At 45.8% G+C, this 19,457-nt stretch overlaps 1 protein-coding gene across 6 annotated transcripts in view; it reads right to left on the reverse strand.

The window, feature by feature from the left end:
- Nucleotides 1-5,413: 5,413 nt before the first annotated feature.
- The window catches only part of LOC116847115 (loricrin), a 233,164-nt gene continuing 219,120 nt past the window's right edge, over nucleotides 5,414-19,457 (reverse strand). For all 6 annotated transcript variants that reach the window (XM_032821767.1, XM_032821766.1, XM_032821765.1 and 3 more), the window contains 6 exons: nucleotides 16,918-17,003; nucleotides 16,140-16,497; nucleotides 14,513-14,611; nucleotides 13,557-13,787; nucleotides 12,283-12,378; nucleotides 5,414-10,090 (listed from right to left, as the gene is read on the reverse strand). In XM_032821767.1, coding sequence (XP_032677658.1) covers nucleotides 9,870-10,090; nucleotides 12,283-12,378; nucleotides 13,557-13,787; nucleotides 14,513-14,611; nucleotides 16,140-16,497; nucleotides 16,918-17,003 — 1,091 coding nt within the window. In that variant the 3' untranslated portion in view covers nucleotides 5,414-9,869. The remainder of the gene's footprint in view (nucleotides 10,091-12,282; nucleotides 12,379-13,556; nucleotides 13,788-14,512; nucleotides 14,612-16,139; nucleotides 16,498-16,917; nucleotides 17,004-19,457) is intronic.

Genomic DNA, 19,457 nt, shown 5'->3' on the forward strand with positions numbered 1-19,457 from the left:
TGATATTACTGGACATTATTACGCGGTTGTCGATCAGACATTATTATCATCACCTATTAATTAATCGGGAATTATTATTTTTTTATTCGGCTATCGTTTAATTATTTTTTATTACGCATTGAAAAGGAACTCGAACGTGCCGTTACGACAATTTCTTTTCACCGTCTTGCTGTCGCGTATAACTATTTGATACTAATTTATTAAATTACTAATTGATACTAAATTAAGTTAAATTTCTGTCACAGAGATCTAGAGATAAAGAAGACGCAATCATGTAACTCTAAGGGATATGATGCCTGGGGGAAAATCCGGCAGAGGATCCGGGTCTGGCAGAGTTGGCGCGAAGGTAAGTTTCACTGATTTAAATTCGTAATTAGAAATCCAATAAAACTGAAAATTTGTTTGTTTGGAATCAAGTTCCTTAATGTCACTATTGTCATATGTAATACTAAATTAAATGTGCTTTCTGTTGCAGAGATGAACCAGCCAACTCTTAGGGGCTGCTGCGCTGGAGGATCTGGCTCGAGCCAAGCGGGGCTAACTCAAAGGTTAGCTTCCTTAATTAGTATTTGTAATTATAAGTCCAATAATATTGATAATTCTCTTGCTGGAAACCGAGATAATTTGAATCGCGTTAAACCGTAATTATACGCGGGGAGAATTTTTTTCTGAGTAACATCACCACTTGAAAAATGTTGTTCTAATTAAGAGATTTATTTAAAGCGTCGAGAAAAAGAAAAGTGGAATATTCTTAGTATGAATGCATTCCGAAAAATTCTCCCAGCGTGAAAAATATCACCCGCTTATTTTTTTTTAGTAAAGGTAAAGAAAACAGATCTCACCTCCGATCAGTCTGATCTTGACATATGTTATTAAGGACATGATTTTGAGTAACAATCAAAAGGTTTTAGCCGTCGCTCATTGTTTATTAAAAAATTATTAACATAAGAAGTTACATAAAATGAGTGTAATTTTTGGACACCGTATATACAAAAACATCGAATTTGTTTGAAGACTAGGAAGGTGCCAACCGTACGCACATACACACACACAGCGCTTGGACGCCCTGCAGTGTGTGTGTGTGTGTGTGTGTGTGTGTGTGCTGTGTGTTTGTGAGTGCGTGCGTGCATATGCAACTGAACGTAACACATTGTCGCGAGTGACATAATCTAATTTAACCTAAACTAATCTAAACTGTTATGTTATGTCACTTGCAACAATGTGTTACGTTCAGTTGCATATGCAGGTACGCACACACAAACAGCGGCCGCAGGGCGGCCAAGCGCTGTGTGTGTGTGTATGTGCGTACGGTTGGCACCTTCCTAGTCTTCAAACAAATTCGATGTTTTTGTATATACAGTGTCAAAAAATTACACTCATTTTATGCAAATTCTTTTGTTAATAACTTTTTAATAAACAATGAGCGACGGCTAAAACTTTTAAAAGGTCACTCAGAAGGATGACCTTTATAACATATGTCAAAGTCAAGCGCATCGGAGGTGACACCAGTTTTCTTCATCTTTATCTTTTTTTTAATATTGCAAACTTCTTCACTCAAATCAACATCAATGCACGAACCTAATCGATGAAACATTTTTTTGTTCCAGAAACGAAAGCAAAACGTGGCTGCTCTGATCGGTAGATCGGTGAGTCAAACAAGAAAAAAAAATTGGTAATATAAAGACAAAAAGTCTTTCCATGTAATGCATGTTTATGAATCAATGCGATTTACTTTACTGTGGTGTAGTGTGTGTATGTGCTGTCCGATAAAGCACACTGTTCGAAACAATTAAAAGATCGCTTTTACAAACAATGTTAGTCATAATGCATTTTTATAAATTTAGCAAATTTTCAAGTATTTTTCTACCAATATATATATATATATTTGTTAATTGTTTGACTAATTTATTGATTGGTTAGTGATTTTTGTTGAGGAAAATTTTGATAATTAAACGCTAACACTATCTGGCAGATGCCATTAAAATATTGAGTATACACTCTGAATTCAAAATTTTGTAAAATTATTTAGTTTTTTGAATGCGATCTTCCAGTCTCGATCAGTGCACTAACGCGCAGAGATTGCGCCACAGAAAATGCGCAATCACATCACCCACCTCGATAGATCTTCCGCCGGTCGTTAATTTTTTAAGTTTTCTCTCTCGCATGAGCTTGCGTCGTAATTTTATTTCGTAAAGTACAGAGGTCATTATTAAATAAAATTCGATATTGTCGGCGTCTGCGCGAAGCAATCTAACATGATTAATTAAACTGCTCGCGAAATTAATTTCACGATCGTCGGAAAATTTTCAGGTTTTAATTTTTCATTTAGAATTAGAGTTTCCTAACGCAGGACACAATAGAGACAAAACTAGCGAGCGTTGATCCCTCACGAAAAACGCGATGTACACAAGTCAGACATGCGAGCAGTTGTTTGTTCACTTACGCGACGCGCGACAAGTTCCATCAAACGAAGACAGACGTCTCACGCGGTAACATTTTTTTCGTGTGAATTTTGAATAGAATATTTATCTCTATCGTTACAATTTTCATAGTTTTTTATTTTTCATTCACGCTCGCGTTCGCGATTATTAATTTGATAGGTTTGCGAATTTCACCAGATCGTATTTGCGGAAGAGTCGCGAGCGAACCTCACAGAAATATTGCGGAGTTATTATCCGCAAAAGCATTGCGGAATTGTCTTCGCAAAAGTATTGCGGGCTGTTATCCGCAAATATATTGTGGAGCTGTATTGCAGCCTACTACGCTACACCATCGAAACATTACATTAGGGATATTTCGTGAGATAGTACGTGAGAATCTCATCCAGATTACTTCGCTCACGCGTCGAAAGATTTCGTGAGACTTTCGATTCGCGTCGCGCGTGTATCAAAGCGATACACTATAACTCGATCGTACCGTCGCTGAATTCGTCTCATATACTCGTCGTTTATCCTGACATTTCCTCGAAGACGCAGTTCGTGATATTTCATACGCAATTCGCAACTCGAAGTATCCCCCGAGAGAGGCGATATTTTTCGTGAAACCTCCGTTAAATAACCGCGGTCGAGAGTGAACTACAGGCGACGTGAGACGTGAGGACCATTGCAGCGACATGATGACTGGTGGACCCTGGACATCGTGGGACGACGCGCAATGGTGAGCGCTTAATTTAGACGCTTATATAGTAGACACAAAGCGTCACTTTACGTAGATTGCATGCACGTAGACGTAAATCGCATGAGTCCGACGAGAATTAAAGTAAGAATTGGAATTTGCAATTCGCCGGAGTTACGTAAGAATGATCCAATCAAAGAATTTAGCTCTGAGATTTTCGCAATGGAAATGCTTGACTCGTTCAACGAGTCAAGCATTTCCATTCCTTTAAGTGTACTGACTAGCTCAATCCTTAGAAAAATGTACAAAAAAATTGGTAAAAAATAAGGAAACTGTTTCTTAATTCATTTCAAGCATTTATAAGGCCCAAATTTTTTTGTTTGTATTAAAATGATGTAAATGGAGTATCATTTGATAAAAACTTATAATTTTTTTAATTAGATTATTTTTGGATAACAATGGCCAATTGAAATTTCGGCTCGGCAGGCTTCCTTCTCGTCGGATTATCTCTTGATGATACATTAAATTAATATATTTCAACATGTCATATTTATATTCTCTGTATATGTTATATATGCTTTTTTATGCTCTATATATGTTTTATATATACTCAATGTATGCTCTATATATACTATTTAATTAATATACTTTATAACTTGTTATGTCGTATCATATACGACATACTATCTCTTCGGAGATATTTTCTTATGCATACGTGTTTGTTGTTGACAAGACGCCAAATTAAATTTCGACAAATTAAAGACAACAAATTAAATTATGAAGCCGAGACTTGAACCGAAATGTTTCGATTTTCCGCTAAAATATTAAGCCGAGATCCGAACCGATATGTTTTAAGGCTCCACTAAATTATTAAGCCGAGATTCAACCGAAATGTTTTGTGTTTCTGCTAAATTATTAAGCCGAGATTCGGACTGATGAGTTTTGTTTCCGAAAAATTATTAAGCCGTGTTAGTTAAGTCTGGAATAATTTTTTGAAGTTTCTTAAAGAAATTTTCGCATTTGCAAAGGTGTATTTCCGAAAATGATGTGAAGTGTATGTATTTCGCTCTGCATCGTCTCTTGGATGACAATATGTCTTAATATACTCTACTCCCTCAATAATACGCTCAGAATCTTGAAAATAATTTCCCAAAGTCGCGCCCATAACGTTAGATCGTATATATTCGGATTTTCGCGCATACGCAGTGGTAACTATCCTGCGCGTGGACTGAAAGTCAATCATGTACTGCAGGTCAAGCAGTGTTAGCATGCAGAGCACATTTTGGAATACTTTTTGACAGATTTTTAAAGCAACATTTGCGCTTGAAAAGTTATATTTTCGACGTCAGGTGTGCTTATTTCGTTCTGCATCGTTTCTTGGGTGACAATGTTTGTTTGTATCACTCCACTTCCTCAGCAATGCGCGCCCAGAATCTTGAATATAATTTTTGAATATCCCAACGTTGCGCTCATGACATTAGATACGTCGTAGCAGTATTCTCGCGCATGCGCAGTGGTAACTATCCTGTATGAGTCGAAAGTCGGTCATATTACTGCAGGTTAGGTCATATAATGCATGTAGAGCACATTCCGGGATAGTTTTTTTAGAGCTTTTTAAAGTAACATTCGCGCTTGAAAAGATATATTTTTGAAATTGACATCAGTTATGCTTATTTCGTTCTGCATCGTCTTCTGCGTGACAATGTGTGTTTGTGTCACTCTACTCCCTCAGCAGCAATTGTTTTACTATGTAATTACTATGTAATTACTATGTAATTTTGTAGTAATATTGACCCTAAAACAATTTCGATCACCAAATATGAACGAAAATTTGAATTAAACGCTTCAAATCGACCGCCATTTTGGTATCGCCGTTTGTTGAAAAAAATATCCATGGCATATTTTTTAAGTTAAAGTGTCGGGAACACGCTTTAGACACTTTCCCGAGTGATACTAACACGTTTTTATGGAAAAAATAGCGGAAGAAGGAAAAATTAGTCCTAAAAACATGCGTTTTTTATTTTGGTTTGCAAAAATTTTACATAAGTTGCGATTTTTTTAAATTTTCTCAATGCTATTCGATAGAGCGACATCGAAATTGATAGGAATGGTATTCTTTATAAACAACAGACCTCATTTCCGTAGTAAAATTAATGGCTCATATCAACGTAAAATTTCAGCACATTTGGGCGTTAATGGGTTAATCTTATTATTTTAATAGCGGATTGCACTTTTTGCGGTGTACATAAGGAGAAATCGGGAAGGGAAATTAGAGACATCACAAAAGGAGAAGCTCATATAAACCTCATATTTATTTAAAAAGGATGTACAGAGTTCTGTTTGCAAGTATCAACAGCGAGACTCGGCAAGAGCGGCGCACGGAACAAGAATATCACACGGGACAAACGATGAAATAAAATGAGATAATCGCGTGTATGTGTGTGTGTGTATGTGTGTGTGCTTGATTAGAAATGCGCGGCCGCAGCGTTCGAGTCGAAATCTCGCGAATTCGCGACTCTCGGACGGACAGTTTCCATGTCGCATTTTATCGCCCGTCGCTCGAAACGCCGCGCACAGTCGTTTTTCTCTTCGTGTGTGTTTTCATTCTTTCTTTTGACGCAATCAATTCCATATTTATTTATAATCGTGCTTCCATCGGCTGCTTCGCCTCCTACGGAGAGGCTATAAAATGTTTTCACTGCAATATTGCTCTCTCGACGGGTTCTTTGGCAAAACTTATTACACATAGGTCGTCGTCGTCGTCGTTACAATTAATAAATAATAAAGGCATTAAATAATAATATAATAATGATGATGATAATAATAATATAATAATAATAATAATATAATAATAATAATAATAAAATAATCGTGATAATGAAAATAGCGAAAATAGCAAATAGAATAAGAATTAATAATCAGCGTCATTACTATAATAAAATATAACAATGCATAAGTACGCAATAATATCGATTGTAGTCGCGGGATAATCGTACCGAACATCCGACGCAATGATCCGGCCGATGTTGCGGCCGATTTGTCGATTACCTCCAACGTGTATCTCTCGTGCATTCACGCACCGAATATCGCTTCTCGAACTGTCTTCTCGAAAGTAGTCGCGCTACGCATACGCGTTATCGCATCGTGCGCGCGCGCGCCGTAACAGCGAACGATGTTGCGATTCGCGGTTCGATTAGCAATTTCGCGATTTCAATCGCTCATTTTATCCTGAACGAGAAGGCGTGAGCTGCCGTAGAGCGTAACGCAGACGAAACTATCTACGATCTTCGCGACTAATGATACGGTCTAATTATCGGACGAGCGACGATCGACACGGACGGAACATCGCGCGAGAGTTTCGATTCGGGAATTTGGCCAATCAGCTGGGATCTAGTGACGGCAATCTGGGCTTCTCGCGAGCACGCTTCGGATCGACGCTTCTGATACTTTGGCCGCGTCGCGCAAAGAGAAAGACGAGTGAAAGAGAGATAGGCAGGCGGATCAGATAATCGGAGTCAATTGTATCTGAAACGTGGTTGCAGATACGCGTAAATATTTGTACAATAACTGTAAGAATTAACAAACCAACGCCCAGACGTCTCGGTCCACTTCGGACCCTCCGTAACGGTCCGCTGAAGGAGTGTCTTGCGTTCAGCGTTAAATGTTACAATCCGCGTCTCTCTCTAAGGTCTGTATTAATAGATATTACTTGAAAGTTGCTTCAGCTGTGTGTGACATGCTCTGATTTTAGCTTGGAGTGAGCTTTTCAGGTGAATCGCGATTACAAATGTAACGTCACACATGGAAAGGACAACTCCGTTGGTATAACTGAATTTGGGAATCAGACAAAAAACTCGTTTATAGAAGTAGGAAGATTTCTGTAGGAGATTTTTACTCAGAGAGAGAACCAATTGCTCTTATTTACCTCAACCGAGCTTTAACGTAGTTGAATGCTCGGACGAATCGGTCACGGTAACAAAGATATCGTTTCCCGTCAACGAGTCTTTCGTCTGAATTTAGTTATGCAAAGAGAAATTCTGTTCCCATGCATATAAGGTAAAGGCTAATGTCTGGACATCTGATTCTAAACATTTTTATTGTTTCGGTCTCTAAAGACGAATATTTAAACTTTCAACATAGAACACATACATTGAATACGTGTATTTTCTATATTAAAAGTTCAACTACTTTATTACTATTTAAGGACCAAAAGGATATTCAGAATCAGACACATGTCCAGGCATTAATACTTTTAGCTTATATGATTGAAACAAAAGAACTCGAGTCTTTAAATTTAGATCTGAGTATCTCAGAAGACAAGTTTCAAATAAGCCTAAGATTTCGAGTGTGAATGAAAATTGTCGGAATTCGAGTGTCGCGATACTGTTTTCTACAGCCTCATTCCGGCAGGCAGGTAGGCCAGCCAGCCAGCTGGCTGGCTGGCTGGCTGGATAGATTCGCGACGCATGAAATTGGTAGCGCGTGCCGAGGCATCAATGATTAACGCGATTGTTAAATCGGAGAACGCGCGTGCGCATGAGTACGTATGCTCGCTCGCTCGCGCGCGCACGCGCGCGTAATTTCTCATTAAAAATCCCCGAGGCCTGACGCTAATTGCGCCTTCGCGATAATCTTCCACCGGGCGCGTTCCGCCCGACGGTGAGCGGGAAACGGTACGGCTTCCGCCGCGAAGCGGAAGCATGGAACGAAGGCGTCGAACGGAACCGAGAGAACGAACGAGCGTGATCGCCGGGCCGTCGAGGAAGTGTCCACGCGCCGACTTGCACTAATTGCACGAACAACATAAAGAAAAGAGAGACAGAGAGAGAGAGAGAGAGAGAGAGAGAGAGAGAGAGAGAGAGAGAAAGAAAAAACGTTCTTCAATGGTGCTTCGATAAGTCCAATGTGGCTCGCGATCACGCCATCGTTCTCGATATTTATCTCGCAATAATCGTGGCTCGAAATTAAAACGTCGTTAAGTAGAAAGTACGAGCGCAAATGCGAATTCCTCCGCCTGGCGGGTTTCTTTCTTTCCCCACTTAGTTTTATCTCTTTTCAGCCGCGACATACCTTCGAGACGGAACGTTCGGTAATGTCTGTCGTCGATCCTACACGCTGCTCGCGATCACGCATTTACCGGTCCGCTTATGTTGAAGAGGGGGCCGCTCAAGACCGGCTCAAAGGTCGCGCTTGTGCCGCGAAGAGTGCGCGACGTGCCTCGTTCGTTAATTCGTCGTCGTCGTATGCGTGTGTTGTGTACGTGTCGGTGCGTGCGTAAAGTGCGTATGCGTGCTCGCGTGCAAATGCGTGTGAAGTGTCCATGTCTGCGCGTGTGCGTGCGTGCGTGTATGGTGTGTGTGTGTGTGTGTGTGTGTGTGTGTGTGTATGTATGTGTGTACTGTGTGTGTTTCTGTGAGTTTTACTCGCGCGTATGGTCTTTGGTTTCTACAAAAAATATATATAATATCCTTAACAGTAGTGATCGTTACGTCGACTCCTGATTTAAAAATCTCAAACTTATCGAGTTACTCTACGATACTCTTAAGAAGGGCAGGATGGGGGGGTCGTCGTGCCTACGGGAGAGAAAAACGTGCCATCGGGGCGCTTGACTTTTATTACACGGGCCATATATATATTTATATATTATATATATACTCGTATGTTATATATATAACTATATATATTATATATATATAATTCGTATTATATTATATATATTACATATATAATTATATATATAATATATTTCTCATATATATATTATATATATATAATTTTTCTTGTTCTCTTATATTTATATATATATATATATATATATTCAATTTATATATATTTACATGGTCGCGCGCCGACTGCGTTCGCCGAGGCGAGCGCGCGTTCGCCCACGAATGACGCGTGCACGCTCCTCGACGAGGAGAGACATCTTCGCGGAGCTGTGCGCGCGCTCGCGAGGGCGTTCGCGACCATCGCGTGAAAATTACGCTAACTGAGGATCATTAAATTAAACTACCTACCGGCGCGCGCTTAGCAAGAAGAGCGGCGGCGGCGCCGTTCCCCGACTCGCGGCCGGCTCTCGGTGTGTGTATGTGTGTGTGTGTGTATATATGTGTGTGTGGTCCTCGCTCTCTCTTCGGATCACAGCAAATAAATAAAACGCAGAGAGGCGACACGCTGATAGCGCGTTATCGGGGAAACGGCGACGGCGCGAGACGACCTCGCGCGCCGATGTCACCGTCGCTCGCGTCGAGTTCTTACACGCTTCTCGCGCTTCTCGTGCGAGCGCGCTTCTGTTTACCGTTCAACTCGTCGTCACCGCGACCCTCGAGCCGAAAGCCCGAGAGTCCTGTGTCGTCCACCACCCTGAGAGCGCGATGAAGTTCGAAAGCCCGAAAGCGCGCGGCCACTCCTGGAATCTTTTCAAAGTTCCTCCGGCCGGCGGACCAATCACTGATCCAGCGGCGCCGGTTCTTCAGCTTCTTCGGCGCGGAGAACGTCGGGTCGTCCCGCGATCTTTGCGTGTGTTGAATCTTCCTCGGCGCCCATGGATCCGCGCCGGTATCCCCGCGCTCCGAACTCTCCGCCGTCGCGTTCCGCCGGAACTCGCCGGAGCGGTTGGGGGAAGGAGATCATTGCTTAATTTCGACGTGGTGTCTCTTCGTGATATGGCGTCCGTTGTCGCAGCCGGCTGGCCCGCTCATGTCTGCTGACGGACACTCCGCCTGCAGCCTTTCCCCCGTGCTGTTGTTGCCCGACCATCAAGCCAGGTAGAGGTCCGTCGGCGTGGAGGTGTGGTCCGGCTTCGTGCAGGCGCTTCCGGTCGGCGAGGCCGCGCTGGCACCGCTGCTGGCTCTGGTGGCCGCCAGAGGCGAGCGACTGGCCACGTCGGCACTACTCTCCGGACCACCGCTGCTGCACCCGCCGCCCTGCTGCGACGTGTGGGTGGACGTGTCCCCGTTGCAGTAGTAGTACGTGGAGTCTGCAACGAGAGAGAGAGACGGTCGCGTTCATCGCGAGCGAAGTGTCTTGCGGGCTTTTCTATCCCGCTAGTACGGCTGATGTACCCTGCTTAACATCGCGAGTTCTCGTCCGTGCCACGCGATTCATGCTTTTGTATCACGGAAAAAATGCACTGCCCGATTCAGCAGATCTATAGCTTGGGTAAAGAATTTGGGATTACAACTGTTCAGATTCAGCAAGGCAATATGTGAGGAAACAATCATCAACTTGCTCATGGAAGGAATCCATTTTTGTAGATGTCTTAACTATTGTGACAAATCAGTTCGTATTTCGAGTTAATGTAAATTTACGAAACAATTTCATTAATTTATCTGAAGAGATCATGCAGCATTTACTCAACAGACGATGAACAAATATTTTTGCCCAGTTTAGGCATAAATAATTCGGGTTTGTTGAAGTTGTATTAATGCACGTGTATCAGATTTTTCCAAGACTGGCATACAAGATAATTTTCAATTACTAAGAAATGAAAATAAACTCATAAATGAGCTTGTTACTTCCACTAACTTTTTTTTACTAGAGTTAATTATATTAGCTATTATATTTAGATTAATATTTATTATAATTAGATTAATTATATTAGTTATAATGAAACCCGTTAATGCATCAAATTTCCTTTGATAAAAGAGCAAAAGAATTAATGTCTCAATATGTTTTATCTGAACTAAATATCCTGGTTTGCATAGGGAATCGTCTTTAGTGTTGTCATCAGGTCAGTTTTACTACAGCGAGAAAAAATACTTGAAAATTTGTTTGTGGGATCTAAAGTTTATGTACAGAAATAAATTTTATTTCACAAAAATAAATTTTCAAACATTTTCTCTCAGTGTAAGGTTAGTGATTGTACTTGATAAAATTTGACATTATATACTGAGAAGAAATACTTGAAAATTATTTGTAGGATATAAAGTTTATTTCTGCGAAATATAAATTTGATATCTTACAAGTAAATTTTCATGTATTTTTTCTAAGTATACTTGTATACGAGACTTAGTTATCATGACACAGAGAAAACCGGCTATCCCTGTATTTTACGGCTATAGATCTGCTAAATTAGCGAGGTCCTTAGTGGCAGCGGCAAATTCTTTGTTTCCGTGATAACGGCGTACCCGTGAACGAGGTGCGTTGTTTACGTCGCGCGTAATTTGTAACGTTGCATATTCAGGCGTTTTTGCCGCGCGCGCGCGCGCTTGACTGTACCTTTCCCGTGCAGAATTAAAGCGGAAATAAATTGTGCTTTGCCGCGAGGTGCGCCTATCTAATTTTCGCGTTTAATTACAGCACCTCGCGTAACGCTCGCGTGGAATATCAAGAACGCGGCGGAATAAGTTGGCCGCGCGAGGAAGGGGGAAGGCGCGCGATTGCGTTGCGATATCGCGAACGGATCTCCGCATTACGTGATGCAAGGAGCGCACGGGCTGGCAACGTATCGCGTGTCTGATAGCAAGAAAAAAAGGCGGTTTATTATTCTATTCGTTTCTACGCGCGCGCGCACAAGCTCTCGTCTACCTGCGCTCTACAGCGCGGAGCAGCGGGGGAATATGGCGATCCGCGCGCGGTGCCACCGATCTTGCGTTATGAAAGATAGGCATTGAATCGCGCTCACCGCTATATTAGAAACCGAGAATGAAACGACGTGACTCCTTGCGGAACTAGTCCGATGTTATCTGATACGAATCGAATTGTGAGCCGCGTTAACGAGGAACGGCCAACTAAGGGGGCTAGAGGGTCCTGTTCAGCTCGCACGGGAATTGTGTCCGCGCCACGGTTCACGCGAGCGTAACCGCGAATGAAATTCTTTTTTTCACCTTTTCTTTTTTTTTTTTGCTTTGCGCTGACCGTATCTTCGGGTATCGCGTACGCGCGTAACTTCCGCGGGGAGATAAATAATAGACAATGCTGACTTTCGCGCGCGCGCGCGCGTTTCGTTTCGAACATGACGTCGGTCTCATACGCGCGGAATGCGTCCTGGTGGTCGCGTTTTCTCACTCTCCGCGTCAACGATATTCATCGGAATGTCAGGTGGGCCGGTCGGTCTCCTCCTATCACTCTTTCTCTTTCTCTCTTTCTCTCTCTGTCTGTCTGTCTGTTAGTGCTTTCGTATTTCGATGACCCTAATCTAATCGGTACTCATACTCACTGTTTACTTACTGAGCAACCCGCTTGTCGCCGCCCCATAACCGTAGCCGCTGTACGGCGCGCTCGAGTACTGGGAATACGCAGCGCTGTACGCATAATCGCCACCACCTGAACAAAAGTCGACGATAAGCTGGTTAGCGTCGCCGGGCACGTTAACGTGCGTGACGTCACGAATCTTAATTAATTATCGGAAAATTAGTCCTGTAGGTGCGCGGGCAAATCAGGGTTTCGCATTAACTTGACTCTGCAAGGCAGTTAAGAGCAGGCGAGCTCGCGAAAGCGCTTAATATGGCTGCTCATTGAGACGATGAAGAGAACATCGTTCTAGTAATTAATTCCAAATAGATAGAGTCTAGTAGCCAGTCGAGAAACGGCAACAACAATTTCCTTTCTTGCTTTCTTGTTTCTTATTTATCCATTTATATCGTTAAGAGAAGTTGTTCGCGAGAAAATCGCCAATGTACACCTAAGAAAATATAATCTCACGTGGCGGAATCCTCTTATATGGGATATGAGTCACCTAACGTTCTGTCATTTCTACTCTTCTAAAATTCTAAAATATTTCTATTATTCCTCATATTAGAGAAAAATGTATGTGGAATAAATTATGCGATTGGAAGGGATAATTATCGCGGCCCCAGCCAATTCTCCCAATTACATAATTTAATTCTTGCTCATTCTCCTTTAATATAAAAAAAAAAAAACAACAGAGATATTTTCGAATTTAATATTAGGTGACTCATCCCGCATATGGCCTAGAGGATTCTTCCAAAGTCAAAAGAAAAATATCCTAAGCGCGATATTATTTTTCTCCCGATTGGGAGACAAACACTCCTTCGGTAAAAAGTTTTGCTTGAACATAGTTTTACAGTAAGTAGTCTCTTTGCTGCGCGAGAGATCGTAACACAAGAGGCTTCCATCCAAGGGATGAGATTATATTTGTTGGGTGCAGGTATATATAGATTTACCGGTGCAGGTATTACTCTGCAAACAGCACGAGCGAGGAAACAAAAGTACCGTTCCGATTGCACGTCGACTAAGGATAACACCGTCCGTGATATCCTCCATTGGTACGCGTCTCGTCTCCAACGAGTACGAGGCGTCCTCTCCGCAAAAATTGCTACCTGCTCGTAGCCACGAACCGGTAAATCAGCGCTCCTCGACAGAGCTCTGACTTACCCTCCGACTGTACGCCGGCTCCGGTTCAACCCTCGGAGGGTACACGAAGCGAGCGAGCGCGTGTCCTTGACGTGTACGGTTAAGCAAGCTTTCTGATTGGTACTCACCGGTAGCGTAGTGTCCGAAACTTGGTAGCATCGTCGAGTACGGCGGTATCGCAGAGGCTACTTGGGGCTGAGAAACTGGCGGCTGCAAGACCGTCAGTCCGGGATCCCCTCCGGAGGTATTGGGGGCCGCGGGGGTGGCGTTTGTCTCGTTCTGCAACGAAATCGGGGGACTTTGCTCGCCCCCACCGGCCCCCACCCCTACATACGATACTGCGACGGTACTGCTCTCTGCTATGGCCATGCACAACACAACACGACATTCGAGTCAAGCACTAGCTAACGATCAGCGCCTTACGTCTAAAGCTTAATTAAACTGTTTCGGTGGGAGTAGCCGGCGGATTGGTATAGAAAGAGGGAGAGTCGGGGGAGTCCTGGGGGTGTCTTAATCGCCGCGGAATTGTGCATTCCGCGAATGCAACGGAATTGTTTCACGTCTCTGAGCCCTTTGCGATTTCTTTCCTCTTACTTTTTCTTTTCGTTAGCCTCACCGCACACACGCTCGACGTGCGAATTGACCCGAATTTCAGCTTGGAAGACACGACTCTATCATTAGGGGGTAGGATTACGTGGCTTTAGGGTCTAGCTTCCAACGTAAAAAAAAAAAAAAGACAGCGTGTGATAAAGTAACAGAAGAAAAGTAAAACGAATGCTATTATGTTTTTGCGCTGAAGCGACTGCAACACGCTCCGCGTACAAGTTTTTGGCTCGTCAGACATAAAGTGTAAGTGGCTATCATGGGTAATGGTAGGATCCTCATGGGTAGCGGGAGATACCGCGCTTGATCCCGCGGTAAAGTTAACACCATGAACACTCGACGGTGGTAGTACACACTTGAGATGTGGACATATTAGTTGGACACGCGCATCTCCGAGAGAGGCTCAGAACCGTATGCTCAGCGGAACAGGTGTACATGACTCGGCGCGACCGTAAGAGAACTAAAGAGGTGGCGAACTCACCGGTGGTGTGGTAAGGAGACATGTTAGCCCCGTCCAATGTTTGGCTCAATTTTAGTTCTTGCATCGTCAGTGGCGCGAGCGGCGTCAAAGTACCACCTGCTATTAAGGGATCCCCATTTTTCCGTTATTGCGGTTCTCGTATCGTCGGCCGACGATCAAGGCGGAACGTGGAGAAGCGCGCGCGTTCCCCGGCTCTTTTCGGCATGAGAAATCGCTCTTTTCGTGTATGATAAGAATGATCACCGGCGCGAACTGCGAGAATATCTGTGAAGCCGCTGATACGTCACTGATCGCGCACGCGTTGAACGGCAAATCGAGGACGAAATACTCTCGCGTACGCTCGAGCGGAGCACCTTAGTCGCCGCGACACTACTACATATTAAAGACGCGGGTAGCAAGCCGTGCGTTCGACTTGGGCTCGCTTAAGTCGTCCTTCAAAAATCCTTCGATCCGGGGCGAAGATCCTCGATTGAATTTCATGAGATGAAGCCGCCGTTACACGCCTCGCTTCGTCCATTCCGAAAAGCACCGATCGGGAGAATTCGCGGCGCGCGGCACGGCGTGACCGAGTTGCTCGCAACACGTGCCACCGGAGAAAGTTCTGCTCGTGTGTTGTATGTACCACGCGCGCGTTCGGCGGTTACTTTTCAATAGCTCGTGCCGGCTGTGTATACGTTCCGCCGTTGATCGACCGCCTTTAAACGGCGCAAGAAAATTTCAGAGTGAGATGAAGAGTAGAAGTGACAGAGAATAGATAGATCTATTTAGAAAAAGAAAGAGAGAGAGAGAGAGAGAGAGAGAGAGAGAGAGAGAGAGAGGGCGTGATAATGTAAATATGTATGTGATATATAGAAGTAAGCAAGAGAGTTTAAGTGAAGAAATAGATCCTGCAGATTGTCATTCTGATAGAGAATGAGATGGTTGACACGAGTGAAGAGAGAACGAGAGTAAAAGAGACGACTGATAAACAAATGTATATGTGTGTGTGAGAGAGAGAGAGAGAAGAGAGAGAGAGAGAGAGTTATTCCCCGAAGCTGAAAACGCCGAACCACCGTGTGGAGCCTTCCGCCACCTCTTCTGCCGTTGCTCGGCACAGCTCATGCATTATTAAAGCCATGTATTTAGCCGATATGGGTATGCAAAGCAAGACGTAAGCCGCAATAATAAGCGTACTGGAAAGAGACGCGGAGTAAGAGGAGGAGGAAGAGGAACAGAGCGTGAGAAAGATAGAGAGTGAAAGAGAGAGAAAGAGAGAGAGAGACAGAGAGACAGAGATACTCGGCAGTGGAGAGGGTGAGGATACGAAGGTGGATGGCAGGTCGGAGGAAAAGGACTCGGTATATGGCATTACGTACAAGAGGTTGTGGTGCATACATACTGTCCGGGATTTCCGTGCGAGGGGAGGAACGACAGAGAGAAACAGAGAAGGTGAGAGGAGGGAAAGAGAGACAGAGAGAATGAGAGAGAGAGAGAGAGAGAGAGAGAGAGAGAGAGAGAGAGAGAGAGAGAGAGAGAGAGAGAAAGAGAGAAAGAGAGTGACAACAAGAGGGGGACCACGCTGATGGGGATGAGAAGGTAAGGGTGGTGGGTGCCAGAGGATGAAAAGAGAAGGAACGAGCGCGCTCACCTATGGTGCCCCCTATGGGCGGGGTGTAGAGATGGGGAGTTTGCGCTTGCGTCATCGTGCTGATGGTGCCCAGGGAGTCGTACAGCTCGGCGGAGGTGGCAATAGCGTTCCCGGGGAATCCGCCGTGTTCGTAGTAACCGCCGCCACCTCCGCCGCCACCGCCGCCGCCGCCTCCGCCAGTACCACCGCCTCCGCCGCCGCCGCCACCACCGCCGCCACCGCCGCCGCCACCGCCGCCGCCGCCACCTCCGCCGCCGGTCCCACCGCCGTTCGTGCCGCCGGTCGCACCGCCGCCTCCGCCGCCGAGCTCGCTCAGGAACTTGTGCTCGTCCTTGATGCTCCATTTACTCGACCACAGCTGCAACAGACCGGCGGAATCTGAAGTCGAAGTTCGCGAGTTGGAGGGACATCCGAGAACAAGCGGCAAGATTGACTTGGATGTTGTAGCTACGGCCCGATTCGGTCCCGCGATTACCGCAAGGGCTGCTCGAGAGTTATGCCCTATGGAGATTCTATGGAACTTTGCGTCGCTTTTGATTGATTACGACGTCCACATTGAGATATGCCCAGACCCGCGCGTTGACCCGCGCGCGCCCGAGATTTCCCCAGATTTCCTCGGTCTTGATTATTCGCGCGCTAATGCGACCAGTTGAGCGATTAAATGCCCTCCGCTAAGAAGTTACTCGGAGAGTGTAACTTTTTATCACTCGGCACTATCACACTTTCCTTGTCGCTCAGCAGCGATCCTCGCGGGTAGGGAAGTGTTTTCGATACTCACGTTCGAGTAGAGCTGGTCGCCATTGTAGTTGCTTCTCTGCCTCTTCAGGTCGTTCTCGGCGTGGTCGTTGAGGTCGCGATTGTCATCTGTAATCGTGCAGAGGTTCGCGTTAAAATCGACGAATGGCCATTCGAATCGCTTAATACGCTAGTTTATATTCTCGCTGCCAGGGCGGCGCGCAGAACGCTCAGAGAGAATTCCCATTTCCAGCAGTGTTTCTGCGGTATCTCGAGTTTGATAATTTCGAAACGCGAGGGAAAATGGATCGGCGATGGCCGGACGACGGTGTATCGGCCGGCGCGATCGCACGTACAGCACCCACACGCGGCCGCGCCGCGATACACGGCCTCTCGTATTACCCACGAATCAAGACACAAATTAAACGTGGCCGGCCGAAACTAAATTGAATCTGTCGAGTGGACTGGACGCGCGGCGCGGCGCGACGCGGTGCGACGCGACGCGCTGCAGCGCGGCTCGCGCGCGTAGACGCCGTATGGCATTGATAGATAGAGAAACAATTTCGATTCCATTATATGTCTTTATTATCTCCCGGCCGTCCCGGCGGTTTAATATAGGAACAGGCACGTGGGACAAGAGTGTCGTTATTCCGGTATGCCGGGGGTGGGCACCGCGAACCCTTGCCGAAGGGGGTAGAGTGGCGGAGGGGTGCAGTAACGTGGAGCGAGGTCGAGGACGGAACCGACCGGTGAGAGAGCCACATGAGCACGCGCGCGCGCGCGCACACACACACACACACACACACACAGCAGAGCTGGATGAGGAAAAGCGACGGGGGGGGACAGAGAGTACGGACGTAACGTCACTGGTGGGGGTGGATGGTCCAACGTTCGGGGTATCTCGAATAATTAAATGACCATCCGAGGGCGGGACGGGCGGGGGGTGCGCCTAGCATAGGGCTCGTTAAACCTCCCTGTCAAGTTGTGATTGTCCGGCCGGCCGAGCGACGGTCCCGACCATTCGAGCGGCAGGGTTTGTTCCTGGACCGCTATAAAACCCTCGTTTCAAACACGGCGCACATCGGCGGCACACGGTGCCCCGTGCGCTCTCTACCCTCCCGGTGCCGCTCGAATTTTACGATTCGATCGGCCGAGTTAATCGCGACCGCGTCGCGCCGCGCCGGACGGACGGACGGCGTGTACGCGCGCGTTACAGCACGGTTTTACTGGAGTTCAGGGCGCTTCCTGGGGCGCGCCGTTCCACTTCGTAATCGAGGTTATGCGAGTCGGATTTCGACCGATGAGTTAGTAAAATCAACAATGACGACGACGACGATGACGACGACGCCGGCTATCGCTGGCGGACCAGCCGGGCCGGTCGGCTTTTACCGCGTGGTCTCGTTCTTGTTTTTATTCGCGGACACGCGCCATCGAGCGCGTCCCGCGCCCGTGTATTTTTAAACAACGGACATTGTTGCCTCGCGTGCTAATTTATATGGAGCATCGATCTACGGGAACGTCGGCGCGTTGGGCTAAAAATTCTAACAACCCAAGTCCGCCGGAAGCTTCCCGTGCGTTTCCTTGCGTTTCTCTGGAACGTAGCACGCCACGATGTCGTTTGGTCAATCATCGTATTTTTACGCGAGCAACTCCAAGTTCGCGGACCTCGCCGCATCCGCGGGAGATCTGACCGGTCCTCGACAAGCTATATGACAGCGAATGAATTATGTCGCGCGGAAGGAAGGTCAGCGCGTCCCCCTCCTCGAAAAAGAGCAGTAAGTCGAATAATTCGATTGATGCTCGGGAGAGCAAAGCACGCGTTCTCTCCCTCTCTCTCTCTCTCTCTCTCTCTCTCTTTCTCTTCCTCTCTCTCTCTCTCTCTCTCTCGCGTTATTCGAAAGCAATTGAGTCAATGTTAAGCAATACAATACACGGGTAATAATGGACTTTGGGGCGAATCTGGCCCCGGCGTGTCCCCTACGTCCGAGGGATATATATAGGGTGGGACACGACGGGCTCTGGGATTCTGCATGGGGCAAAAGCGCGCAGATGTAACGCGACAACAAACAGCCCCGATAGATTGCAATGCTTCCCTCGAGAGGCCGTTCGTAAATTCGTAATAAGCCCCGAGAACTTTTGGGCGCGGGTATGTCTTGGCTCGTTCGTCCAAGGCATAAATAATGGCCGGCGAGCGGCGCGCCGGGACCGCTCCGATTTTTCTCGGCCGACGGAGTCTCAAATCGCGAAGTGCGTCCGCGAGCGCGCGTGCGCGCTCTTCTCTCGAATCACTTCCTTCTTGTTTTCTTTTTCCCTCCTGCTCGCTTTCCTCTTTGTTCACCGAACACTCCACCGACTTGCGCGCCGTATCTTCGCGGCGTATCTCTTAACGAGATAATTGACCGGAGCGAGGCGTACTCCTCGGAATCGCGCACACGACCCGGTCTCGTTGCGCGCAACGGCATTTCCATCGCTGGCAAGTACGAGATAGGATCGATCGGCCACTGTAACAGAGGTGTTTTTTTTTTTTTTTTTTTTTTTTTTTTTTTTTTTTTTTTTTTTTTTTTTTTTTTTTTTTTTTTTTTT

Source organism: Odontomachus brunneus, unplaced genomic scaffold, assembly GCF_010583005.1.
Source record: "Odontomachus brunneus isolate Ranch 3 - 2012 unplaced genomic scaffold, Obru_v1 Obru_scaffold_074, whole genome shotgun sequence".
Classification (NCBI taxonomy): domain Eukaryota; kingdom Metazoa; phylum Arthropoda; class Insecta; order Hymenoptera; family Formicidae; genus Odontomachus; species Odontomachus brunneus.